We start from the raw sequence: 25,534 nt of genomic DNA, 5'->3' as shown, positions 1-25,534 counted from the left end.
TCCCAGAGTCCTTAGCAACAGACGGCGTGACCTGATCTGATCTCGTCCCGATGGCATCATTCTCACGGTGACTCTCAAATCCCCAGTCAACACCCCCGACTCGGCGCAAAACGCACCTTTTTCCGACTGCTGCAGTGTTTAACACAGATCCTCCTGCCAGCAGTGAGGTGTGTGTGTGTGTGTGTGTGTGTGTGTGTGTGTGTGTGTGCCAATCCCACCTCTCTGCCAGCAGCGCTCTTAACAGGAAGCTCATAAACACCAGCAGAGATCCTGAGAGGTGAGCAACTTTAGACGTTCCCTCGACACGATGCAGATTCTGCGTGTTCAAAACCGACGTATTGAAAAGCTTTTCATTTTAAATCGAGTCTCGAAACCCGAAGTGTTTTGGCTGACGTGCCTCTGTCAGTAGAGCTTGGGAATCAACATCATTCTGTTGGCAAAAAAAAAAAAAAAAAAAAAAAAAAAAAGCGCAGCGTCTTGGGTTGGTGCCACTATTGTCGGAGGGCAGCGTTTTCCTGTTTGCATTCCAGCTCAGTCGCCAGACTAAAATGTTGCAAGTTTAACATTTCTGCAAACCAATAAATATGTTTAAATGTTTCTGAGCCACGAAAAAAAAAAAAAAAAAAAAAAACACTGCATATTAACATTGACATTCGCAGCCAATGTGTTTCATGGCTGTTCACGTTCACGCACGGACGAACACTTAAAACTAGGCTTTTAACTACTTTAGCCACTTTAGATGCTTTGTTAGTGTTGTTAGCCACCAAAACTTAGTTTAGTTTAGTTTAGTTTATTCAATCAAGGGACAGTGCATATTAATAAAACAAAAACAATTGTAAATATGCCAGAGTTAGCCAGAAGGCTAGTTTTCATACATTTAAAAGATAAAACACGAGTAGGCCAAGGCACATACAAGTTAGACAGGACAAGACATTTAGCAGGGCTAAACAAAGACACAGCAGGGTTAAAAAAAAAAAAAAAAAAAAAGTGCGTTAAGCATATGTGATTAAGAGCGTACATACATACACAGTAAGCACACAGAGCAAGCAACATAGAATGTCACATAATACACTACAAATAAGACATGGGCAGTACGCAGGCATATAGAGAGCATACAGACAAACTACTTGGTTAAGGTCAGGTTGAGGTAAGAAACGTAAAAATGAACACAGCTCTTGCACGGGATTTGAACCCCCATCTGCACAAGCAAAGTCTCGTTGATTGTGCCCTCCACTGCTCTACCTAATTCCTAACATGTACCTTACACTACGTCACAAAACTTGAAAATGTGATTATCAGACCGTCGTGAGACGGGTTAGTTTTAGCCCACTGGTGACGTCTTGTTGCAACAGATCTCCTGCTCAGTACAAGAGGAACCACAGATTCAGACACGACACATAGGACATTGAGCGCGTTTACATGCACACCTTATTCCTGTTTTAACCGGAATATCCTCAATTTTCCGGTTGCGCACGTGTCATGTAAACACGCACCGAACCCGATTAAGGTCATATTCCGGTTGGAGAGAATTCCTGATCAGACTCCTGGCATGTGCCTGTTCCAACCGGAATATTGGGGCATGTAACCACCCTAGTCGGAAAACTCCCCGAACCGGAATATTCAGTCACGACTGCGCATGCTCGACTCACAAGGAATCCTGTGGCGTCTTTGTTGCTATGGTTACTGCAAGCGGGGAAAACAGCATGGCGAACAGCAGCAAGAGCCAGGAGACTGCAGTCTGCCTTCAGCTAATGAAAGACTTCAATATCATGGAGGATATCGATGGGAGAAAACATAGAAACAGCAACAGAAGAAAAAGAAGAAGACTTCTTCGTCTGTTTTTCCGGCAGACCAGACGCCTACACGCGTGCTGCTGCCCCCTGCAGGCTGAGTGTCGCATTACGTCAGAGAGTGGAATACGCCGAAACACGGGGGCCTGCCAAGTAACGTAAAGGGAATATTCCAGTTGCCGCATGTAAGCGTAGTCATTGTTGTTTGGACGGGGGGTGGGGGGGACGCCGTGGCCCAACGGAGAGCAGAGAAACCGTCGAGGCCGAGCGTGCCGATGGCGAGTCGGGACGACCCGAGCACCTCACATCCAATCAGCATTAGCGAGAGGTCGTGTGTACAACGCATCACTGGTTTGCAGAAACTTCAAAAGGGCGACATTTTCTCCCGGCGACTGGCCTCTGCATTCTGCATTTCTGCTACATACAACGGTTTTGGTGCACTGTTCAACGGATCTGTGGGCTTTTTCAGTCACGAATGTTCAAAGAATGTGCAAACTGAATTGTTCATAAGGGAAAAGATCACAAAAGAAGCCAAAAAGCAACACAAGAACGAAAAAAACACGTAAGCTTTGTTCACAGAGTGGGTTACCACAGACGGTCAAACAAACCGAGGACTACTGACTCAGGTGCACGGCCTCAGTCACAGCGTGTTTGTGGTGCAGACACTTGAGAGCAGCTTAAAATGTTAAGTCTCGTTCAATTTAGAGACGGCTGCCAACTGTCTCTACAGCCCACTGTCCTCCAGTGATGTCCAACTGCAAGCTAGGGCAATAAATCACCAGCCAATAGGCTTCTACATGCAGGTAAACAAAAAATCTCAACAGAAACCGGCTGCAGATTTACAGTACACAGAAAACAACAACAGCACGCTTGAAAAAACAAAATATCTACCAACACTGATTACTGATTAACCCTCGTATGACCCCTGGACATTTTTGGCCATTTTCAAAATTCAAAACTCCCTCCCCCTTTTAGTGGTTTTGCCCTCTATAGAAACAGCACCCAGAGGTGTTCAAAAGGGCCTGCAAGGGGTTAAAATTAAAATCTTGAGATCCATGTCAAAAGTGACTTAGTGTGACTCCATATGAGTCACTTCAAAGATTTTGAGGATAATAAGTACAAATAGCAACAATAAAAACTGGATAAATGACAGGTGAACATTTTTGTCCACGAAGGGTCATGGATGTGATAAAAATGCATTACAGGGTCAAATAATGGATTTTCATGCTGAAAGTTGGGATTTTCAAATTTAACCCAAAATCACCCCCCAGTGACCTTTTGGTGGTCACGTTCTAGAAAATGGACATTTTTGTCCACTTGAAGGGTCATGGATGTGACTTTTTTGAAGGGTAACTCCAGGGTTAAAGAGCAAATCAGCACTAAATCATATTTTTGAGCTGCAGACATGGTGACACGTCTTCTATATGGAGAACAACATTAATCCAGTTCTTAGTTCTTCAAGCTGTGAACCGAGTTGCAGGGCTGGCCGCCTCAATCGGGGATATCAGAAGCAGCATTTTGCCTTTGGCAGCCTCGATGGCAGAGACACGCCCCTGTTTGCTCTCGCTCCCCGTCCCGCTCAGAGCTGTGCACCGTGTTCACGCACCCTAAAAACAAACATATCGATGAAGCCCGCGGATAAAAGAGGATGTTTCACCAGCCATCAGCCCGTCAGTGGCTGCATTAATCCCCGTCATACCGTCCTGCCAACGGGAGCGTTCTGCTGTCATGTAAGACTTGATCTTCTAACTTGCAGAAAATTTGACCGGGCCCGATGAAAAATACCAGTATTGTTGACATTTTGGTTTTTTATTAGATTAGTCACAATGGAGAGAGACAGGAGAGACAGGGCAGAGAGAGCGACGGCATGGAGTGCGGGGCTGAGTCGAACGCGGGGCACAGCGTTCACATCGACAGGCCTGAGACATGGCAGGCGGCAGGCGGCGGGGGCGGGGGCGGACCGGACCGGAGCCGGCGGGAATTTAAACAAATCGAGAACCGCAGCGACACCGAGCGAAAACCGAGCCAGACGCCTGTGAGCAAACACAACCGAAAGCTATCACCGCCCAACAGCCATGAAACAGCGGGAGCAGAAAACAAGCACTTTACTGGACGACTTCGAGCGAACTGAGGTCGAAAGTAAACCGAGGCAAATTATTTATTTCTATTTTAAAAAAAGAAAAAGGAAAAGAAAAAGAAAAAGAAAAAGATGGCTGTTGAGCTGCATGTCAGTCTGCAGCATGGCCCAGTACACATTTATTCAAGGACTGTGCTCACATAGTGCCACTTGGCTTGAGTATTTCCTTTTAGCAGAGTTTATATCACATTTCACAGGGAAACCTTGTACACTGACAGCTGGATTTACCGTGCAAAACAATAAAATGTGCAAAGTGCAAACCAGCCGACAGGATGCGGAGCTCCAACATTAAAACACGTCTCGCAGGTTAATGCATCAATAATTTAACTCTGCTCTTCACAGTGATGCCTCTTTACTGATAACACCTCTGACGTTTCACTTTTAACAGTTTTTTTTTTTTACAATGACGGTGTTGATGAGACTTGAGAAGCTGAGGATTTTAGGCCTTTTTCCACCACTAATCTCTCCCTCTCTCTCTCTCTCTCTCTCTCTCTCTCTCCCTCCCTCCAGCAGTCATGAGGCAGGATGCCGCCTGTAACCTGGTATTACGTGAACACGCCTAATTGTATTTCATAGTTCATGAGCCAGCGCTGTCCTCCTATCGGATCCCATTAGCAACACTCCTCGCCGCTTATCACCCGATTAGCCCGATACGCTGTAAACAAGCTGCTGCGGCACAAAGCGGGCCAAAGCGCCTGATGCCCGGCCGCAATTACCTCCATCTATTAAAGATAACAGGTCGTGTTAATACGCTCCTTAATTAAGCTAATTAATCCATTCATTACCAAATATTTCTGCATCAGCACACCTGTTTTGTTTTTTTTTCCACGTCACACAGAGGCAGTCGGGCTGCACAGTCGTGACAAATAATTATACTGTGATTATTTTGTATTGAGTACTGCAGTATATGGTGTACAGACTATTTTTTTCCATTGTTTGGGGTTTTTAAGCCAACGAGAAATACTTCAATGAGATGCTCCGTTTAAAATTAATAAAGGTTTTACAAGTTATAATTTGATTTATCAGCCACAAGCCACATGTAGAGCAGTTCATATCCGTATTTAAATTTTTATATACTCTAATAGGTGCTATTAAAGTCACATTTTTCTATCAAAATGCCACACTTTTACATCCTGGAAGACAGTGCACCTTCACTAGCGCCTTCATGCTGAACCAGTGGGTGTAAATAAAAAAATTCAACCAATAAAAACATCCGATTTCTAAACAGTCATGCCTCCATGTTGAGCCGCACCTCAAAAACCTGTTTCAAGAGGAAATGCATCAAATGAAGGAAACACGAGGCTCTGAAAATGATTTTTTTTTTTTTATTGTGACTTTAATCTGATTTTATTAATCTTCAATTAAGGAGTTATAATAGAAAATCACTGTTGCTGTTAAAATGTGAGTTTAATATGAAAGTTTCTATCATGCGCTGATGCTGATTTATCATGTTCACAGCTGTGTGTTTGCAGACAGACGGACAGAGAGACAGACAGGGAGACAGACAGACGCCACCATGACGACATGCACCACGGTGGTGAGACAGGAAAAAAAAAAAAAGGCACCATTAGAGGATCAGGCAGAACCCGAGTCATGCTAACTCATGTGACAACTTGTGCTGAGGATCAACTTGGGACGTTTCTTAGTCATGCTGCAAAAACACACTCGCCCAACACACACACACACACACACACACACACACAGTTTTACACTCACAATCCTCTCTCTCCCACTCCCAGTGTTTTGAGCGGTGCACGAAGCCAAGTCGTCCTCACAGGCAGAAACTCTATAGCGGTCGGAGCGCGGTGGTGAACCGCAGACTGTCAGATAGATAGATGGCCGTGACCAGGACGTCCCGAACACGGAGGCGCTGCGGCAGCGTCTGCACCGCGCGTTGACGCTGCACATACACTGTTACACAAACAAAATCACTGCGAGGAACCTCAAATCTGCAGGGGAGACCCGTCCACTGTCAGGATCAGGGGGACGGGAGGAGTCCATCTCTGTCCCCCCAACATGCAAACGGGCCTCATTATTGGCCCTCAAGGTAATTCTGTGAACCTTTTTCAGAGCCAAAAAGGTTGCAAAAGGCACATATATGTACTGTCTCCTCTAAATATTAAGGCACAATATCAGGAGGCAGCGTTTGTGATGAATTAATAAATAAATTAATGAATGAAAAACCAAATATATAATAAATACCTAGGTAAATAAATAAATTAGGTCAAATATTACTTGAGATTTGTGGATATGAAAAATAGGTCATACAATTATCACAGTCAATATTATAGTTTTAATACAGGAATAAGACAAAAGCTGCACCTTAGAGGCCCCCGGGACCCCTGAAGGTGCAATGATGTGCTTTATTTTCTGAGAGTGGACTAGAGTGGAGTCTTATTTTATCATCCGACAACTTGAAGTCTGCCATCGACGCTTCATGCGATCCATAATGTGATATGATCCTGTGGCTCGACGCTTAAAAAACCTTTAATCACTGTTGAAATGCTTTTGGAAGGAAACAGATAACAGTCCAGCGAGCTGATGACGACACGGGAACAGTGCATTTGCTTTGGTCTTTGCATGCATAATCCACACACACACACACACACATGCACACACACACAAACGCCTCTGCACCACCTGCATCAGGAGAAATTTCCATTCCCCTCCTATAAAACGCTGCATACCTGGTTTTACAGCGAGCTGCAGCGGTCGCAGCGTTTCAAGTCGAGCATGATTTATCCAACGTTTGGATCGCGCTCATGCACAGATCTGACCGCAAGTATCAAAATATCCAATATTTCGGTCGCTTATTAGACATTTTTATTACATAATATGATTGTGAGCGCAGAAATTACTTTCATCTTAAGTAAATGTATCATATTTGACTGTCTGGTATCTTGTATATCAAAAAATTACAACCAGTGGCGTTTTAAACACTCTTTCTTAACACTGCATTACCAGCACCTTAACTGTTTTTGTACTTATTGTACATCACCCAGCACCTTAACTGTGTATTTATTATCCATCACTCAGCACCTTAACTGTTTATTTATTATTTATTTTTTTATTTATTATCTGTATATTACAGCCTAAGTTAATATACACTCACACTGTTTTTCCGACTGGAGGGGAAGTGGATTCCTTAAGAGGCTGAATCAAGGCGGTTAGTTCCTTGTCCCAGTCCCGGGCGTTAAAGGTTCTGCCACTTGGTTCTTAGTCTCCTGGTTTCATACTAACTCTCCTTATCTATACAATCTATACAATCATGCATATACTTCAGCGCCATCTGTATATTGTCATGCTCATTCCATATGTATATTTTCACATCTCGTATCTCCTTTTCTTAGGTTAGCCCTTATTGTATTTTTTGAGTCTTTAGTCTTTATAGTCTCTATTGTATATTTTTAGCCTTTATTCTTTTTTAGTTAACTTTATTGTATGTTTCTACTGTTGCTGCTGGAACACCAGAATTTCCCTGGTTGGGATCAATAAAGTATATCTATCTATCTATCTATCTATCTAAAATGTAGAGACAGACTTTTCTGCTGGCCTGGAGGAATTTTGGAGGGAATATGAACATAAATGGAAAATACACAGCTAATTATTATTATTCACATCTGTCAAAAGTGACACCGACGTCGAAAGGCAAACGTCCTCGCGCCACAAAACAATCCTCCAACCTGCAAAGCTGCCGCCTCGACAGCTTGTCTTCCAGGTAAATAGATATTTGATTTATTTTCCGGGTGAATATTCCCAGAGGCAGAAGAGCTGATGAAGCTTGTTTTGTGTGTTGCTGTGTTGGTGACGCTTTTGCACGCGGACCATTTGAACTTCCTGCTCTTAACACTTGACTCCGACAAAACAGCCGATGAATGCCGAGCTGTCAAAGTCCAAGATATCAGACTTTCCCAGCCGCACCTGAAAGCAGCATAATAGTTTAGGTAAAAAAAAAAAAAAAAAAAAAAAAATGTAAATCATCCAGTGGCAGAAATCCCAGATCTGGATCACCAGTAAAATTTAATCAGCTGATCTCTGAGCCAAGAGGTATCTGTCCACTAAATTTCAGCTAAATCTGCCTTTTTTTTTTTTTTTTTTTTTTTTGGTTTTGTTTTTTTTTTTTTTTGGAGATGTAACTCTCTGAGAAATCGTGCTGGACGGACAGGGTGCAGAACAAAAACGCCGTTCCAACTTCACTGGGGGAGATCATAAATCCAACACATGCAACGCAATGTATGTTCAGCAGAATGATGCAGCTAATTTGAAATATATGAACCCCCCCGCCCCCCCCACCCTTCACGTTCAACACATGAAGTACGATCGCGGCTTTGATTTACGCTGACAGGCACAAAGAACAAAGACGACTACCATAAAACAGCCGAGCCAACCGCCACGAACGTACAAGAAGGCTTTACACTGAGAGAGCAGCAAATTAGGAAGGACATAATTCAAACCGGCTCCACAGACAGGCAGGTCTTTCACCAGCAACAATCGCGCTGAAACGCGTCCAACATCCAAATTTTGAGGAATGCAGAAACAGCTGGCAGCTGTACCACAATAAATTCAGCAATGACCCAGCTATTAAATTCTAGGAACTGGTTAAAAGCCACATTAGTAATGTCTAATGGGATTTCTGGGCGTCTCTCTGGTTTTAATTTGAGGAGCTTTATTCCAAAACGCTATAATTCCATTTCTGGGAAGGCAAAATTTGTCAAACGTCAAAACTCATAATCTCATTTCAAAAAAAATTGTTAAGCTCATCATTACTGCTCAAATGCGGAGGATCCAATCCATAAAAGTGATCCTTTTGTCAACTGAGGATTTAAGTTGTTTATATCTTGTTTTTTAAACCCCTTGAACTCTAATTTGTCCTTAAATTTCCCCTAAAGGCACTTAGAAAAGACATTTTTATTCCATATTGTACAGCAACGTTGCATTTATACTGTGTCTCTGCTGCTTGTGGTTCTTCATTAAAGCTCCATCACATCGAATATTGAGTGAAACACTCAAAGTCAAGGCGCTGTTGTTTTACGGCTGCAGCGTCACATCAAACAGAAAATATCTGCATGCCTTGTGCATCAATTTAGACACTTTTCCTGGAATTCAGCAGGGCGTGTTTGGCATCTTTGGAAACCTTTGGATCTGCACTAGAATTTAAAATCAATCCACTGATGATAAGAAATCCACCGACGGGACCAGAAGAGGTGAGGAGGTTACAGTTCCACAAATTTTTCCACATCTTTAATCGCATTAATCATCAAATATGTGCTAATAATCCCTCTTAGAGAGCGGCTGTGAAGGTGTAGGTGTTTTTATATCGAGGATGATGTGTGGTGTTGTAACGCCTCGACATCTCGGGGGGAAACGGGGCTTCGGAGCTGTGGGAGAGTCGAGGTGGTTCCCCTTGTTTTTCAGCTCCCTTCACGGTCCCAACAGGAAAAACCCAGTTGGAGTCGTGGTAACCGCAGTGATTGGCAGATAAAACCGGGTCAGTGGTCTGAAGCGCTCACCATGGAGACTGTCAAACAACCAGACGTGCTGTTTAACTGACCATTTGTTTGGGTTGGATTTCCAAATCCTGGCGAGCGTTTTAGAGCGAAAACGCTGCTCCAAAAGTAATGGTGCCGAATCAAAAGGACAAACACTGGAATAACCCGCGGAATTATCCTGTTGCGAAATGGTTTTATTCCCTTGTGTTGGCATGTTGGATGGATTCAGGTGTGTGTGTGTGTGAGTGTGTCTCTGCTGTTCTGTTTGAATCTCCGCTGCGGAAATATCTCCGTCTCGGCGGGGTTTTCCCACAGGAAACGTGTTAGTGGAGGTGGTGGTGGCAGAGGAGGAGGACGGGGACGCTCGCATGCAAACTCCATTTAATTATTTTTTATTGTGTTTGACAAGCCTGACTACGGCGACCAGCGCTTACATGCACCGGAGAGGAAGCACAGAAGTAATGGTTTGCAAAGGCATGAAAGAAAAAATAGTCTAACATGAGGGGTTCATTTTAATTTCTCACGAAGCCGTAACATATCAGCATTTTAGATAAAGTGTGCTGACAATACAGTTAAATATCCAGTGCTGTGACAAAGGCAGTGCAGGATGCATTGCAAAGAATTACTGTTTGCAGAAATATCAAAGAAATAAATTAGGTGTTTATCTTGAAATTATCAAAATTGTAAGTAGGTTTTACGGATTCTGAAGCAATGTACCCAGGCCTGCAGCGAGTGGTAATTCAAATATGCTCATTTTATTTTATTTTATTTTATTTTTTTGGTTAATGCATTTACTATTTAGTCTATAAAAAAGTCAAAAATAATGGCAAAGTCTCATGGGAAGTTACTTAATCTGACCAGCAGCTGAAAAAAAAAACAAAAAACAAAGTGGTCATTTTGTAAAGCTACAAATGGAGAAAATGGAAACAATCTTAGCACCTTCGTGACACTGAAAGCAGCAAATGTCTGGTGTTTTGACATGATAAATGACTAAAACCATTAATTATCAAAATTATAAATCCATTACATTCCTGCTGATACACTCGTCCATTAATCACACTCGGTGACGCTTCGCCCACATGACCTGCTGGTCCAGCTCGATGGAAATGAACTCATAATAATGGAAAAACATCATGGAAAGTTTGATATTCCTCCATGAAGGTGTTGGTGTTTTGGTATTTCAGCCCACCTTTGCCCACAGTCCTGCAGGAGAGTGTGCTCTGCGTTGGTGTACAGCATGCGTGTGTGTGTGTGTGTGTGTGTGTGTGTGTGTGTGAGTGTGTGTTACTCACAGCTCCCAGCATGATGCGCACTATGAGCCATCTGAAGGTCCAGATGGAGATGAGGGAGGGGGGGCAGCGGCGGGGGACTTGGGACAGACTCCACACCGGACACAGGAAAATCCCCAGAAAGCCCGTCTCCAGCAGCTGGCTCTCCCAACCTGCAGAAATAATAATCACAACCATTTCATCTGAGAGGCGAAGCACTTTACAGAAAACGAACAAATCAAACAACACTGTGAGCTAAAGTAGGAAACTTCACACATGGGCGGCTCTGAAAACGCAAAAAGAGGTCAAACTGTTAAAAAAAAAACAAAAAAACACACCCTTCAACAGCAAAAAATTCTATAAAGTAAAATCAGTGAAGTGCACACGCTGATTTATACGAGAGGAAAAAGAAAGAGCTGAGTGAGGATAAAGATTTAAAAAGTTCAAATTCTCTGGACGGAGCTGCTTTCTGCTGTTTGGATTTCACTCTCGTGTTTTAATTTCACCACTTCCTGTGGAAAAAGCAGAGAACGCACCTGAAACCAGAATTTACTTCGTGCAAACAGACTGAATCCGCAGCTTGAGCACCGATCATAAGTTTAAAACAGTTCTAATGGCATTTATTTTGATTTTTTGGCAACTACAAGTGATTAAGAGATGATGTGATGCCTCTAACCAAACTGAGAGTCCAAAATCAATATGGTGAAATATTAATATTTTAAAAAGAAAATGCAAAAGTAATTTGAGCAAATTTATTGCCGCTGTCTTGCAAATCCAATTTTTGGGGGATTTTTTCATGTTTTGAATTTAACTGAGGGATTACACGCGCCTCCACGGTCGGAGAAAACTCCTCAAACTTTGGATTTATGAGACCTGTTCAAAAGCAATTACACAAACTCAACACGGCATGTCAGTCGAGCTAATAACAAGGCTGCTTTGCTTCCGGAAAATAAATAAATAATTAAATAAATAAATAAAAAGTACAGTTTCGGAGCGTTACATAAAAATTGGTTTTTAGAAGAGACATAAACGAGTGGGCAGAGTCCGCCGGTCTGATCTGCTTCAGAGTCTGAAAACACACTCACCTTTGGTTTTTAGTCTAAAATCAGTGCAGCTTCATCTACAGTGCAGACTTCATGTTGCATTATTGGTAATGGAGTGTGAAAGGATTTAGAAAGAAAAGAGGGTAAAGGGGTAAAAGGAGTGTGAGAACAAGAGAGAAGAAAATAAAACATTAAAAAAGAAAAAACACAGAGAGAGAGGGAAGCCGCAGCTCCTGACCACAGACATCGGCCTGGCGTCTCTCACTGCAAAGTGTCATTAACCAATCAGAGAGCTCCCGCTGACCTCGCCGCTCAGCTGGGCTGGAGCCCGGCAACCAGCTCGCTATTCACACCCCACCGCCGCCGCTCCTCCTCCTCCTCCTCCTCCTCCTCCTCCTCCTCTCCGCTGTTACACTCAACACAATCCACCAGTCTGCTCAGCATGCCTGCGATGCCTTCAAGTGCGGCTCGTAATCTGCAGCTTAGGCGTCTGGAAGCTGCCACTATGACTCATCACACGTTCAAGTGCCTTTGGCTGGAATGACTCAAATGAAACCATTTTTATTTGTTCGTTTATCTGTTCTATTTGTTTTTTATTTGTTTGTTTGTTTTTGGTGGCTGATGTTTTCCTTTAGGAGTCCAGCCACAGAAAACACTTTTCAGGTGTGTAAATGATGCCTTCATATATTTTTTTTTAAACAAACCCTGTGGTGACTAACAGCGAAACAGAGGGAAAATACAGACATGCACCAGTTTTAGTTATCTGTAATAAATTCACCTACATCCTGGTCATCTTGTCTCCACTGGGTACTGACATGGCCGATATTCTCATGTCCCTGAACACATCGTCACAACTCAAGACCGTCCCGGCTGACCGTTTCCTCTTAACTTGAAATTTTGATTTTTCCAACGTGACCTGAAGGCAGCGTCAGACCTTTAACTCGGTGAGTGACTGCGAGCGACTTGGAGGAACAACAAAGAAGAAGAGACTTCCTGAGACTCACACACACACACACACACAAAGTCCAACTGTGTGTCCCGGATCAAACAGTGGCCAAAGGCTGTTGCAGCTGAGACGCTGTCACATCAAGGCTTCGGCAAGAGCAGCTGATGGTTTTCATTCTTTACCAGAGTCCCACTCCTTCAAAAATAAAGGGATTTAACCCCTTTTTTATGCAAACACACCCAACACACACCACCAGAGTGTCAACACAGGACAGCAGATGTACGAGCTCGGTGTGAGGAACTGACTGAAGGCTGTTCCACTGACTAAAAAAAAAAAAAAAAAAGACACTCCAACCTGTGGCTTGACCTCAAATCCACAAACCAAGGCGTGCTGGGCTTCGCTTTGAGGCTGAAAGTCGCTTGAATTATTCGACGAAAGCTGTGAGGTTCACTTACCGAAGGAGTACCTGCAGAGAAACGAGAGAGAATATTGTCATAATAAGGTTATAATAAAACAGCAGGCTACAAAAATGTGAGGGACTGAAGCGAAAATCATGAAATTCACACGGTACTTTTTTCCACGATGGATGGATAGACTTTTGGAACAGAACCGGTTGCTCACACACACCCTGTGCTTGGAATGATAAAGTTCTACGTGAATTTTTCTATTTAAAAAAAGCGAAATTATCCACATATTCATTTGAAAACGGGGGTTAAATAGTTACATTTCACCCAGACAGAGATTAGGGTTAGACATTTTCCCCCTATTTTCCCCTTTCAGGAGTTGAATTATCCCCTCCAGGCTGCATCATGCGTTGAGTCGCCTGTATCTGTCTGCAGCTAATCTTGCATACTACCAGGCCGCTCAGCCTAATATTTTTTGTGCACAATTATGACGGTATGATCAAGGACCTCCGGTGGTTGTGGTGATTCAAAACCTTTGAAAAAAACTGTTTTATAAGGCAAATGAAAGTAGACTCCTCCTCCTGTTTTTCAGTCATCTGCTAAGGACAACCAATCCTGTCTTGTTGCCACAGATTAAAATGCGGCTAAAATCCCGTTTTCTTGCCAGATAGTCAAAAGTTAACGCACATGCCGGGACACGCTAGTTGGCGAAATCTTTTGTTGGCATTTTCACTTTGAAATTGACGTTTTACATCGCTGGTGTTCTGAAATTGTTCCTGTCCAGATTTGCACGCCAAAGTAAGACAATTATGGCCTGTAGTCATTCAAATAAGCATTACAGCATTGTGGTCATTTAAAAACATTAAATAATGTTAACCAGCTGCTGAAATGCTGGTGTGGGTTCATTTTTGGTGGCGATACACCGGGCAACGACGTTTTGGTCAACATGACTGACAGCCGGTCCTGCAGCTCCTGTTCACCGCCCTCCTGACCTTGGACACACCTGGTGGAGATCTGCACTCCGCTAGTTTTCGTGTGTGTGTGTGTATGCAAACACCAGCGCTCACTAGGAGTGTACCGATCCATCGATTTGGTTCGATTCGTCGACTGAACGTTCAACGATAAAATAGGATCGATGCAAAGTGACGCCATCGATCATCGTCCTCATCTTTCACATCGCGCCGCCTTTATTTTGAAATTCGCTGGTAATAACGGCAGGCAGTGAAGATGAAGGTGAAGACGAGGAGGAGGAGGAAGTGAGTCGGCTGAGTGGAAACACTTTGGATTCAGGAGAGAAGACGGCCGGCCGACAGAGCAGAGAGGATCTCAGCTGCTGTTTCACACGAGGCCTCGCAGCGTCCACAAACTGCTCACAGCACATTTCAGTTTGGTGACTCGTTATACACTACTCACAAAAAGTTAGGGATATTTGGCTTTTGGGTGAAATTTATGGAAAATGTAAAAAGTTCACACTACAGTGATATGATATCATGAAAGTAGGGCATTTAAGTAGAAGCATACACTGGTGCAGGGCCGTGCAGAGACATCTGGAGGGGCAGGTGCTCAAAGTTAAAAGGGGGCACATGGAACACAAATTTGAAACACCATACAGAAACGTACCTTACAATATAACTGGTTGAACTGTAGCAACGTTTGCTACAATTATTCCTAGTGCGGATAATTAAGTAAAAAATAATTGAATGATGTATTTAAATATTTTTATGATTTTATTCAGTTTGACTATCCAAAGTTCTAAAAGTTATATATTTTGTATGCATATTATATTTGTGTGTAAATGTTATAAACAAACAAGTAATGATACAAAAATGAGAGATTGAGAAAATCACAATTCAAATTCTTCTAATTGTTGGAACATAATTTTGACACTTTGAAAGCCCAAAGCCTTACCTTTCTCATAATACCTTTTATTTTCTGCTTGGACTTACTGTCATTGAGATAAAAGCATTTGTTTGACTACTACTTTTAAGCAATTCTCTCCCAAGCACCACTGTCACTCATGCTGTGTGCTTTATAGAACCTCATTTCTCTCTCAGTCCACACAAGCCAAGAGCGACAACACTATGCAACCTACAAACAGCATAGGGCTGTTGGTTCAGCGCATGTCCAGGCGGTTGCAAGGGTGGCAAGCACATCAAAACTTCTTCAGAAACTTTACAAAGTCTAGTTGTTATTGTTGTTGTATTTATACTGTAATAGTCCAAAATTATGTGAATATGCATATTGCATACCGTATTTCACCAATTAATCGCCCGGGCGTTTAATATGCAAAATCGACTTGGACCCCGGGCGTTTAAAAGAACCAGGCGGCTATTCGCTGCAGGCCTTTATTTATTTTTGCACCAGATCATTATCGTGATGACAGCTACTGTCCAACATATTTACAGTCGGTCGATTTAATATTACGGTACACCCTTTTGTTCTGACGTTAGCTAGCGCTCTTATTTTGACAGAAAACGGAAGTGCCGCACTGTTATTGTGCGGCTAACTGTTTACTTCTACAAAAATAAGGTGAACAGCCTTATTTTGGGTTTACCTCAATATAATGTAAATAATCGCCCCGGCGGTTATTCGGGTGGGCGTTTAATACGCAAAATGCGTGCAGACCCCAGACGTTTATAAGAACCCGGCGGCTATTTGCGGCCGGGCGATTAATTGGTGAAATACGGTAGTTTTAGTGAAATAATATAGTCTATGCCTCATTGCCTCTAGAAACATAGGAAAAACACTGCTTGAGAGTAAAATAATACATGACATCTCTCTAATGCACTTTGCCCATGATAAGAGAAACATACAGAAACTAAAAGAAGCCTGACATAGTTTTTCCCCACAGCCCGCTGTGTGGTTAACTCACTCCTCTGACTCTGCACACAGACGACACAGAGGATGCTCATTGCTCGCTTCACTTCGTCAGTCATCTTGCAAGAATACACTGTGCACAAACGAACACCGCTGCAAAACCGACTCACCGGTCCAGCTGTTTACTCCCTTGGGTCTTCTTCGGTTTCGCGAGACTAGCAGTGGCCGTCTCTAGCAGCTTAGCAGCGCTTAGCTACACGGCACGTCTGGGCACGTCAGGGCAGTGAGGGCAGAGTGAGGGCACGTCGCGGATCATGTGACTGACCAAGGTAGATCTAAATTATTATTGTTTTGTTTTATTTCTTATTATTTTGGGCCACACAGACAGACTTTCACACACGCACTTACAAAAAAAAAAAAAAAAAAAAAAATGACTGACAAAAGGGCACTTTGGTCATCAAGGGGCAAAGGGGCAGGTGCTCCAGCACCCTCCGCCCCCCCTCTCTGCACGTGCCAGCACTGGTGATTTCCTCATCTCAAACAATTTATTGAAACAAAAGCCAACAACAGTGGTGGATATACCACAACAAAAAATGTCAGTGTCAATAACTTGTCATGTGCCCTTGAGCATCAATTACAGCTTGACAGCGACGTCTCATGCTGTTCACAAGTCGACTTATTGTCTGCTGAGGCATGGCATCCCACTCTTCTTGAAGGGCGGCCCTCAGGACATTGAGGTTCTGGGGTACAGAGCTCCGAGCCTCTACACGGCCACTCAGCTGATCCCATAGGTTTTCTATGGGATTCAGGTCTGGAGAAAGTGCAGGCCACTCCATCTGAGGTACCCCAGTCTCCAGCAGCCGTTCCCTAATGATACGACCTCGATGAGCTGGAGCATCAAACACCTGATGTGAATTTTGCCGTTAAACTCCTTGTTAGAGAACAGCAACTTGTGCAAAAAGTACTGAAACATTGAACAGTTGGACATGTGCATTCAAAAGTTTACAGAAGGTCACATTAAGTTCACCTGTAAAGGTTAGAATGCATTTTAGGTTCATCCTGAAATTTCACCCGAAAGCCGAATATCCCTAACTTTTTGTGAGTAGTGTAATGTTCAGTCACTAAATGTGTTCATGACAGTATCGTATCGTCTGATATCGATCGCAGGCGCCTGAATCAAATCGAAATCGCAGACTTTGTAACATCGGTAAATATCGTATCGCTGTACGAGGCTCACCACAGCTGTCCCACGCTGACCAGCGAGTGGTACAGCGCCCACAGCGCCGCCATGATCAGCATGTTGGCCGCCCCCGTCAGCAGGACGAAGCCGGACAGCGCCAGCCCCAGCAGGGCCACGCCGTCCAGGTTGGCGTCCATGCAGCTCCAGTCCAGGAACCAGAGGACGGAGGGCGTGTAGGCCAGCGCCGCCGCGCCGATCTTCCCGCCCACGTAGCGCTTGACGCTGCGCAGGTAGTCCTCGCAGGGCATCAGGCCGCGCTCGCCGATCAGCTGCTTGTTCTGGTTGTAGGCGACGGCGAACGCCACGACTGCAGGGGAGGAGAGGCGGGACCGTGAGATCAGCTCCAGACTCGACACCACCACAAACTCAATATTACAATTTATTACAATTTTTGTTTCGCTGGTTAATCACCAAACCAGGGGAAAACGCTGAGTCATTCCAGAAAGTGTAGATCATGACTCAGCCTTTGTGTACAAGACAAAACATTTGACGGCGACACAATTTATGAATTCTCTCAAATTATTTTTACTGCAATACGTCTAATTCTGCGTATCAAACACACCGACACTGACACATCTGCAGTAATTTATTCAACAGCCTAAAGCTAAAAATATAGAGAATAAAGAAATAAGTCAGACCCCATAAGAGCTGAGAGGTCAGACATATCTTATCCATGTTGACACCTCTAAATAAATAAATACATAAATAAATAAATAAGGAAAAAAGAAAAAAGAAAATGACCTTAAAATTGCAAAATAAGGAGAGAAAATTATCAGAAAATTATCAAACAACTAGGAATAATTATATTTACAATGATCATAATTATATATTTAAAATTGTGTTACAGTGGTATAAATCTTTTTTCTTGGCTAATTTTTAAGTCATTTCCTTAGTTTTTTTTCCAGGTCTTTTTTAATTCTTTCTTTTATTTATTTATTTTTTATTTAATTAATTTATGTATTTATTTTTGGTTGCTAAATTTCAGGTCACTTCCTTGTTTCCTTTTCCCCTAATTTTGGGGTAATTTTCTTTATTAATTTTTTACTAATTTACGGGTCACTTTCTTCGTTTAATTTCTTGTTAATGTTCAGGGCCTTTTCTTCTAACTTTTTATTCATTTCTTGTCAGTGTTGGGGTCATGACCCATGTTCTCAAAGGGTTAATCAGGCACTAATGATCATTATTATCTTTATTATCAAAGTCACACAGGCTCAGATACACACACACACACACACACACACACACACACACACCACACACACACACACTCACAGTAGATGAAGGCGATGGAGCGCAGCAGCACGATGCGCGTGAGCCAGTAACTTCCGGCTCGCAGGGCTCGCGGCTCCGTCTCTCTCTCCTTCTTCTTCTCCTCCTCCTCCTCCTCATCTTCCTCGCTGCTCGCGCGCTTGCTCTCCACGCGCCGTCTCCTCACGGAGCTCTCACTGGCGGCCGCCATGTTGACGGGGCTCACTGTCATGTGACCACACGGAGGCGGAAGTGCTGCGGTTTGGGGGCGGGGCAAAAGACACCTTATTGAATATTAATTAACAACATTATTTTTGTTTCTTTCTTCATAAATAATGCTTATTAAACAGATTTTTCTCCCTTCATGACATCATTACACTACCTTTTTTATCATAACAACAATATCAAGCCCTTATAAACGATCATAATATGAGGCTGCACTGGATTTTGCATTTTTAACGCCTACTATATTTTATAAAGTATATTATACACTTTATCAGATTGCATTTTAGACAAAAGAGCAGAAGCAGACTACAGGGAAATAGGCTACTTTAAAAAGGAAGAAGGTGAAAGAATAAAGATTTTGAAAAATAGATTCAAAGTTAAATTTCTTTTTCGATTGATTTTTTTGCTGACCATTACTCTTTTTCCGATGGTAGCCTACTCACATGAGATAAGAAGTTTGAAATGTTTAAAATATATATGGACAATAGGCTATATATGGACGGGGTTTGGACCCTCTCACCCTGGCCTGCTGCCTTCAGGGCTCGTAAATTCGGTCGGAAATGGGCAAATAACGACAGAGATCCTTGAACAGGTGTGTTTTACGGCTCCGTAAAATGCTCCGCATTTAATGATGAGAGGATAAAATAAGCAGCAGCGTGTCTCTGTATCTGTTAACACCCGTCACCTCTGAGTCAATGCCAGTGAAAACCGAATCCTGTCACGGGAAAATATTATTTTGTAGTGAATTTGCTTCATGTGTGTTAATGGACATGAAGTGGACATTAAGTTTTGTAAAAACACCAAAAATTAGTAAATGTACAACTGTAAAAGAAACGTGAACCATTTTCTTCTTCAAGTTATAAAATTAAAAATTGGATTATTTGACCGTTTTAAGTTCGCCTCATTTGCACATTTTTGCAAGTTCTTTCATCATCATGTACCACGTGACAGCCCGTCCAAAGCTTTTAACAGTCTCTGACAGACTCTGGGGGGAAAAAAATGAGGAATATTTGGGACGAATCCTGACGTCCAGCTCTGTCCCTATAATGTCACGTGCACGCGCTGCATGCAATTAAGAAGGACGACACGCCCAATTAAACAGGAGCCGAAGTTTGATTGGCTGATTGAGACTCTCCGTCATCCAACAATGAACCAAGTGTAATACAGGATGATGGATGAATGAATGAATGAATGAGCGTCCGGCCTTTTGAGTGGCTTTTCTGTATCTACCGTCCCTAATGGAATTTTTATATTGACCTAAAGGCTAATGTAATAAATGTCAGCCCCTGTCAAAATAATCATAAAATATAACCTGAAACCCTGAATGCAGTTGGACCACTTTGACCTGCATGTTAACAAGCTACTGTCTCCTCCCGCCTCGTCCCGTCTCGCCAAAAAGGAGGAACTCTGTCGGTAAAACTTTACAGAAGCCAATAGGACGCGAGGGGCGGACGGCTGCAGGAGTCAAAATGCCAAAAAGAAAAATAGCGGCTCGTCAAACTTTTGCCAGACTGCTGAGCAGGATGTGAGGAGGAATGGCAAGCGGAACACAGGGGATCTGGGATTTCACTTGATCGTGTGGAGACCGTGGTCCTGGAGAGCCGTGCGCCTTTACGCACCTTGGAAAGCCCGCTGGGAATCCGGGGAAAATACACCTGGACGTTTTTACTGACCAAACATGACCGAGGAGAATAAATCCTTTACCGAGCATCCGTGCAGCCCGGCGGGCAGCGGCAGCTCCATGTCCCTGCACGAGTCGGATTCAGAGGCCCCGGCCTCTCCGGCGGGCTCCGACGGACACGGGCCAGCGCATCCGCCCGGGATTACGCACAAGGCGGAGAGCGGCTCCGGGGACGAGCGCTTCCCCGCCTGCATCCGCGACGCGGTGTCGCAGGTGCTGAAAGGGTACGACTGGTCGCTGGTGCCGATGCCGACTCAGGGGGAGAGAGGACCGAAGAGCAAACCTCACGTGAAACGGCCCATGAACGCCTTCATGGTCTGGGCGCAGGCGGCGCGGAGAAAGCTGGCGGATCAGTATCCGCATCTGCACAACGCCGAGCTCAGCAAGACGCTGGGCAAACTGTGGAGGTGAGCACACTGAACCCAAACTGATGGAGAGGTACTGCACAATACGGCTTACAAACATGCAGGAGATTGTGCGTAATTTCAAGAGGTCAGACCACTGAGTATGACTGTTACCCAACCCGAAGTTCTGGCTTTGCGTCTTTCATTCCAATATAAAATCCACTTTTAAAAAAGGCGTAAAATCCTTTCTGATAAAACAGCAGCTGGCACGGGACTAAAACAATTAGCTGAAGTATATTTGTTTTTGTTTTTTTTATGCCTTTTAACAGGAGTGGAAACGTAGGCAGTCTCACTTTGCAGAAATTTTATTTAAGGCAGAACTGCATGCGTTAATATCCTCTTAAATAAAGGTTACAAGAAAAAAGAAACGTAACTTAACATGCAATTAGAGCAAAACTTTCTCAACTGCTTTTTACGAAGACATGTGACCTTCCCCGTGCAATTGGGGGAGAACACATAATTCTATCAGATTCTTAAGAGAGAAAATACTTGACAAGATCAAGCACATAAAGTCAAGTCACATTGCCCTTCTCCTCTCCGCTGACATAAGTGACTCCTGATGGCTCCCAAGTTCGCAACGCAGTAGATATGGAGAAACTAAAAACTGTGAAGAATGAATGTTATTTAACATGCACAGTATAAGGACAGTCAATAGATTTAAAAAAATAAAAAATAAAAATAAAAATGAGCACCTTTGTTTGGTTTTGTTCTTTTGTCAGTATTGAGCAATAACATTTGTTTTCAAGATGTCTATAAATGTGTTTTATTTGTTACCTCTGGACTGTTGATATTCTGAAGACACTAAAGTAAGTCAAACTCACATTTCTCCCCCTCAGGCTGCTCTCTGAGACGGAGAAGCGTCCCTTCATCGAGGAGGCCGAAAGGCTCAGGCTGCAGCACAAGAAAGACTACCCGGACTACAAGTACCAGCCTCGGAGACGCAAGAGCTCCAAGCCGGGCCAGGGCGAGCCCAGAGCCGGCCTGGGGCAGCAGCAGCCGGGCCTGTACAAGAGCGAGACGGGGGTGGGCAGGCTGGTCGGCCCCGGGGACGCGCATCATCACTACCATCCCGACCGGACAGGTGCGGACAGGACTGACCTCACTCAAAAAAAAAACAAAAAACAAACCCAAAACAAACAAACAAACAAACAGACAAAAAACTCCATCTCAGCCAGTCTTTCAGCCTCACAGTCAGTCTTTAAATCTGTTTCTCTTCAATCAATAAGACTTTATTAGCTTAACACGTTTCATACAAACAAATTTAACACAAAGGTTAAAAACTCTGCCAGTGGGATGAGATAATCCCACTTGTTTCCAACGTTAATCAACTTGTTTCCAGAATTTTCTCGAACCAAGTGTCATTGTTTTGATCCCAGTGGCCTGATCTGCTTTATTCTGCCTTGTTTATAGTTGATCCCAGAAAAAAGTGAAACTGCACTGGAAACAAGTGGAATTACTTCATCCCATTAACAGATTTTTTTTTTTTTTGTTTTAAGACAAAGACTTTTTTCAAAGGATTATGAGATTAAACAATTTGTTAAAATACAGACTTTTGCAGTTTATTTCAGTTTACCTGGCGGATTTTAAAGGAAAAATAAACCCTGAGAAAATTCTCACTTAAAAAATTGTCTATTTGCGATGTAACTTTTAGTTTCAGGTCCATTTTGCTGTTTGGTGTTGGATTTTTCTTATGTCTTATAATGAATAACTGATAACACATAGGTAGAGAGACGTCAAGTCAAGATATTTCCAGTGGCTACAATGAAAAAGTGTTTCTACTATCTAAAAATGTCACGTTGTGATGTCAGGCCCTCACAATCACAGAGTGAGGCCTTATTTTTAAAGCTGCCATTTTGCACCGACATTCATAGAAGAGAGAAATCCACCGTAAAAGAGGACAGAGACCAATTTCTCCACCACAGGGGCAGCAAATAGACCAGAATGCAATGGAGCCACAACATGGGATGTGTTTTTGAGTAAGAAGAATGATTCAGTTTTTTTCACTGGAAAAAAAAAATCAAAAAAACTTTCTTTCTCCACCCAGGTGAAAGCAACAAGTTCAGTCTCGCTCTAAGGTAGTCAAAACGCATCCTAGGAAATGTAGGAAATCACGAGTGAGGTAGAAATACACAAAACAAGTCGAGGTTTCACAAAAAAAGTAAATTACATTACACCATTACAAAATAACTGCTGGAATGTGTGGGGCATCACAGACTGATGAGCTCTAACTGTGTAGGAGGATCTGACTGTGGATTTCTGCTTTAACCAGGAAAGCACTGAAAGGTGTCTGCTGTGTTGCTGTTTCCAGGTCAGTCCCACGGCCCTCCAACGCCGCCCACCACCCCGAAAACAGAGCTGCACCTCGGGATCAAACACGAGGGCCACCGGCAGCTGGACGGCAGCACCGGGTCCATCCCCGCCGCCGGTCGCCAGAACATCGACTTCAGTAACGTGGACATTTCCGAGCTCAGCACCGACGTCATCGGCACCATGGAAGGGTTCGATGTCCACGAGTTCGACCAGTACCTGCCCGTCAGCAGCCACGGCTCCACGGCCTTAACCCCGCCAGATACCGGCCATGGACCCAGCAACCCTTCAGGAGCCTTCGTCCCGTCCAGCAGCCACTCACACCTTCACAGCGTTCCCTCTTGGGTGCCTAAAAATGGCGGGACGGCCGCCGGAGTAGCACCTTCCTCTTCCAATCACGACGCCCATGGGCTTCACGCTGATGCCAACCACAGACCTCAGATCAAAACAGAGCAGATGAGCCCCGGGCACTACAGCAGCCACTCCACCCACTGCTCCTCCTCCTCCACTCCTCCCCCACCACCACCACACCAACCTGAATACACCTCCCTGACCCCGGGTACCTGCCCTTCGTCCTCCTCTTCCTCCTCGGTCAGCCAGTGTGACTACACCGATCTGCAGAGCCCCAGTTTCTACAGCGCCTTCTCCGGCTACCCCGCCGGCCTGTACCAGTACCCGTACTTCCACTCGTCCCGGAGGCCGTACGCCACGCCGCTCATCAACAGCCTGGCCTTGGCCCCGCCCCCTCACAGCCCGCCAGCAGGCTGGGAGCAGCCGGTGTACACCACGCTCACCAGGCCGTGAAGAGGAAGAAATCAAATCAAATTGGACCTATGAAGAACCGGTGGTGTGAGTGTGACAGAAAAAATGTCTTTAAAGAGAAACTAAAACTCAAAGCCAAATCTGTGTGAAGCCTGACCTCTAGTGGCGAAAAATAGATCGTCTGCTCTTTGATGCAGACGTGGACAGTAACAGAGTACATCTACTAGTACTGGACTTAAGTATTTTTTTTATTTTTGCAAAACCAATCACAGAATATGCTCTCAACTGGGTTTGATAAAAAAGTAGAGTAGAAATACATCATGCAGCTCTGTGAAACAAATGCAAGCAAGACGTGCCCTTTCAAAATAAAATGCCTCGGTTCCATTGTGTTGGCAAAGTGCAACCGACTAACCCGGTAGCATCATGTAGCATCGTGCTTCTACAAGCTAGTTGGTGCATCAGGTGGTTTCAGAGAGTTACCAGGTCCTGTAAATGACATGTTGACTCTCTAGAATTAGATTATTTACAGATTTGGCAAATCTGAATTTTGGAGGGACAAAACCAAACCTGCAAACCTTTTCCTTTTTATACAGCAAAATCGCATTCATGTACGTTTCTGAGAGGATTTTCCAAATTGCTTGCATTTCTCTTTGTGTTCATGTACTGTACCAGCCAACGAGGACGTTGCACAAGAGCTCAACCAGAAGAACTGCGCACCTTTTTGGCGCAACCATTGGCTTTTTAACAATACACAACATGATGATGTCGCTAAAGCTTTTATAATGGACATGACCTCGTCTTGACTTGGATACGTCTGTGATTCCTCTGTGAGGAAAAAATGGATCTCATGTTTGACCCCTTGAGCAAGTCATTTATTTGCGAAGCAGCTATGTTGTGCTAATCCGTTAAAAGATTCAGATTATGTATGTTTGTGAGAGCTGAAGTGCATTATTTTGATGAAAAAAAAAATGCATTTGAAGTGTGGGTTTGCCTTTCCAGATATTTCACATTGCGTTTTTGCATTTTCACAGTAAAACTGATTCACAGTAAATGCAGCAGCAGCAGAATAAAAGTAGATTTTTACAAGCAAGCAACAGGAGGATGTTTTCAGAGTCACATTGGCCTGATAACAGATATTACAGATAATAAATAGAGAATTCTCCAAAATTGATATCATCCTGGGCCGTTTTCTCCCCTGCCCGTCCCTCTGCTGCAGCCTCATTTCCAGTCCAACAGCTGCTCTTGTTGGGTTTCCTGTGCTGAGGATTAGGCTAATTTCACAGTCCCAGCTCCAGTTGGACCGTCTGCTGTCGCCCTGATGGACGGGACAGCTGGACCGGCTTTTCCAGAGGTAAATAACTAAAACCAATGTTCCACCAGCTTACTGCGCAGGGCAGATAATCTGCAGAGGTGCTGCCTCCACCTGAGTGATTCGACGGTACCTGCAACATCTTATTAGCAGAAATGTACTAAACCCGGCCGAGTCTGAGACAAATCAACCAAAACAACACTTGTTTTTAAACCTGGACATATTATTATACATATATTGGTTACACATACAATGGCTTTACTCCAGTCCTTAACAGTAGGAGGGCCGAGCTGTGGTCAGTTGACAGCTGTTTTGAATTCTGACTTTTCCTAAGGACAATTTTGCTCTAAACCAGTGGAAACTTTTCAACATTATGCAAAGAAAGAAATAATATTCATTATTTTTCAGTCCTCTAGATGCTCAGAATCTAAAGGTCTTTCTAGTGTTCATGCATAACATACTTA

The 25,534-nt window shown here is 43.6% G+C and overlaps 2 protein-coding genes across 3 annotated transcripts in view; one reads left to right on the top strand and one right to left on the bottom strand.

Moving 5' to 3' along the window:
- Positions 1-18,608, bottom strand: part of lmf1 (lipase maturation factor 1) — a 41,759-nt gene extending 23,151 nt beyond the window's left edge. The window contains exons 1-4 of one of the 2 annotated variants that reach the window (XM_030078292.1): positions 18,407-18,608; positions 17,132-17,441; positions 13,129-13,139; positions 10,709-10,857 (exon numbers count right to left, since the gene is read on the bottom strand). In XM_030078292.1, coding sequence (XP_029934152.1) covers positions 10,709-10,857; positions 13,129-13,139; positions 17,132-17,441; positions 18,407-18,593 — 657 coding nt within the window. In that variant the 5' untranslated portion in view covers positions 18,594-18,608. Of the gene's footprint in view, positions 1-10,708; positions 10,858-13,128; positions 13,140-16,064; positions 16,194-17,131; positions 17,442-18,406 lie in introns of those variants that run through there. The other variant, XM_030078293.1, reaches the window with a different exon arrangement.
- A 1,677-nt stretch (positions 18,609-20,285) lies between these two features.
- Positions 20,286-23,803, top strand: sox8a (SRY-box transcription factor 8a). The gene is made up of 3 exons (XM_030077918.1): positions 20,286-20,695; positions 21,529-21,773; positions 23,001-23,803. The coding sequence occupies exons 1-3, from the start codon at positions 20,286-20,288 to the stop codon at positions 23,801-23,803; spliced, it is 1,458 nt and encodes a 485-aa protein (XP_029933778.1).
- The last annotated feature ends 1,731 nt before the right edge of the window (positions 23,804-25,534 follow it).

This window comes from Myripristis murdjan, chromosome 19 (genome assembly GCF_902150065.1).
Source record: "Myripristis murdjan chromosome 19, fMyrMur1.1, whole genome shotgun sequence".
NCBI classification, from domain to species: domain Eukaryota; kingdom Metazoa; phylum Chordata; class Actinopteri; order Holocentriformes; family Holocentridae; genus Myripristis; species Myripristis murdjan.
This window is presented reverse-complemented; position numbering and strand designations above follow the sequence as displayed.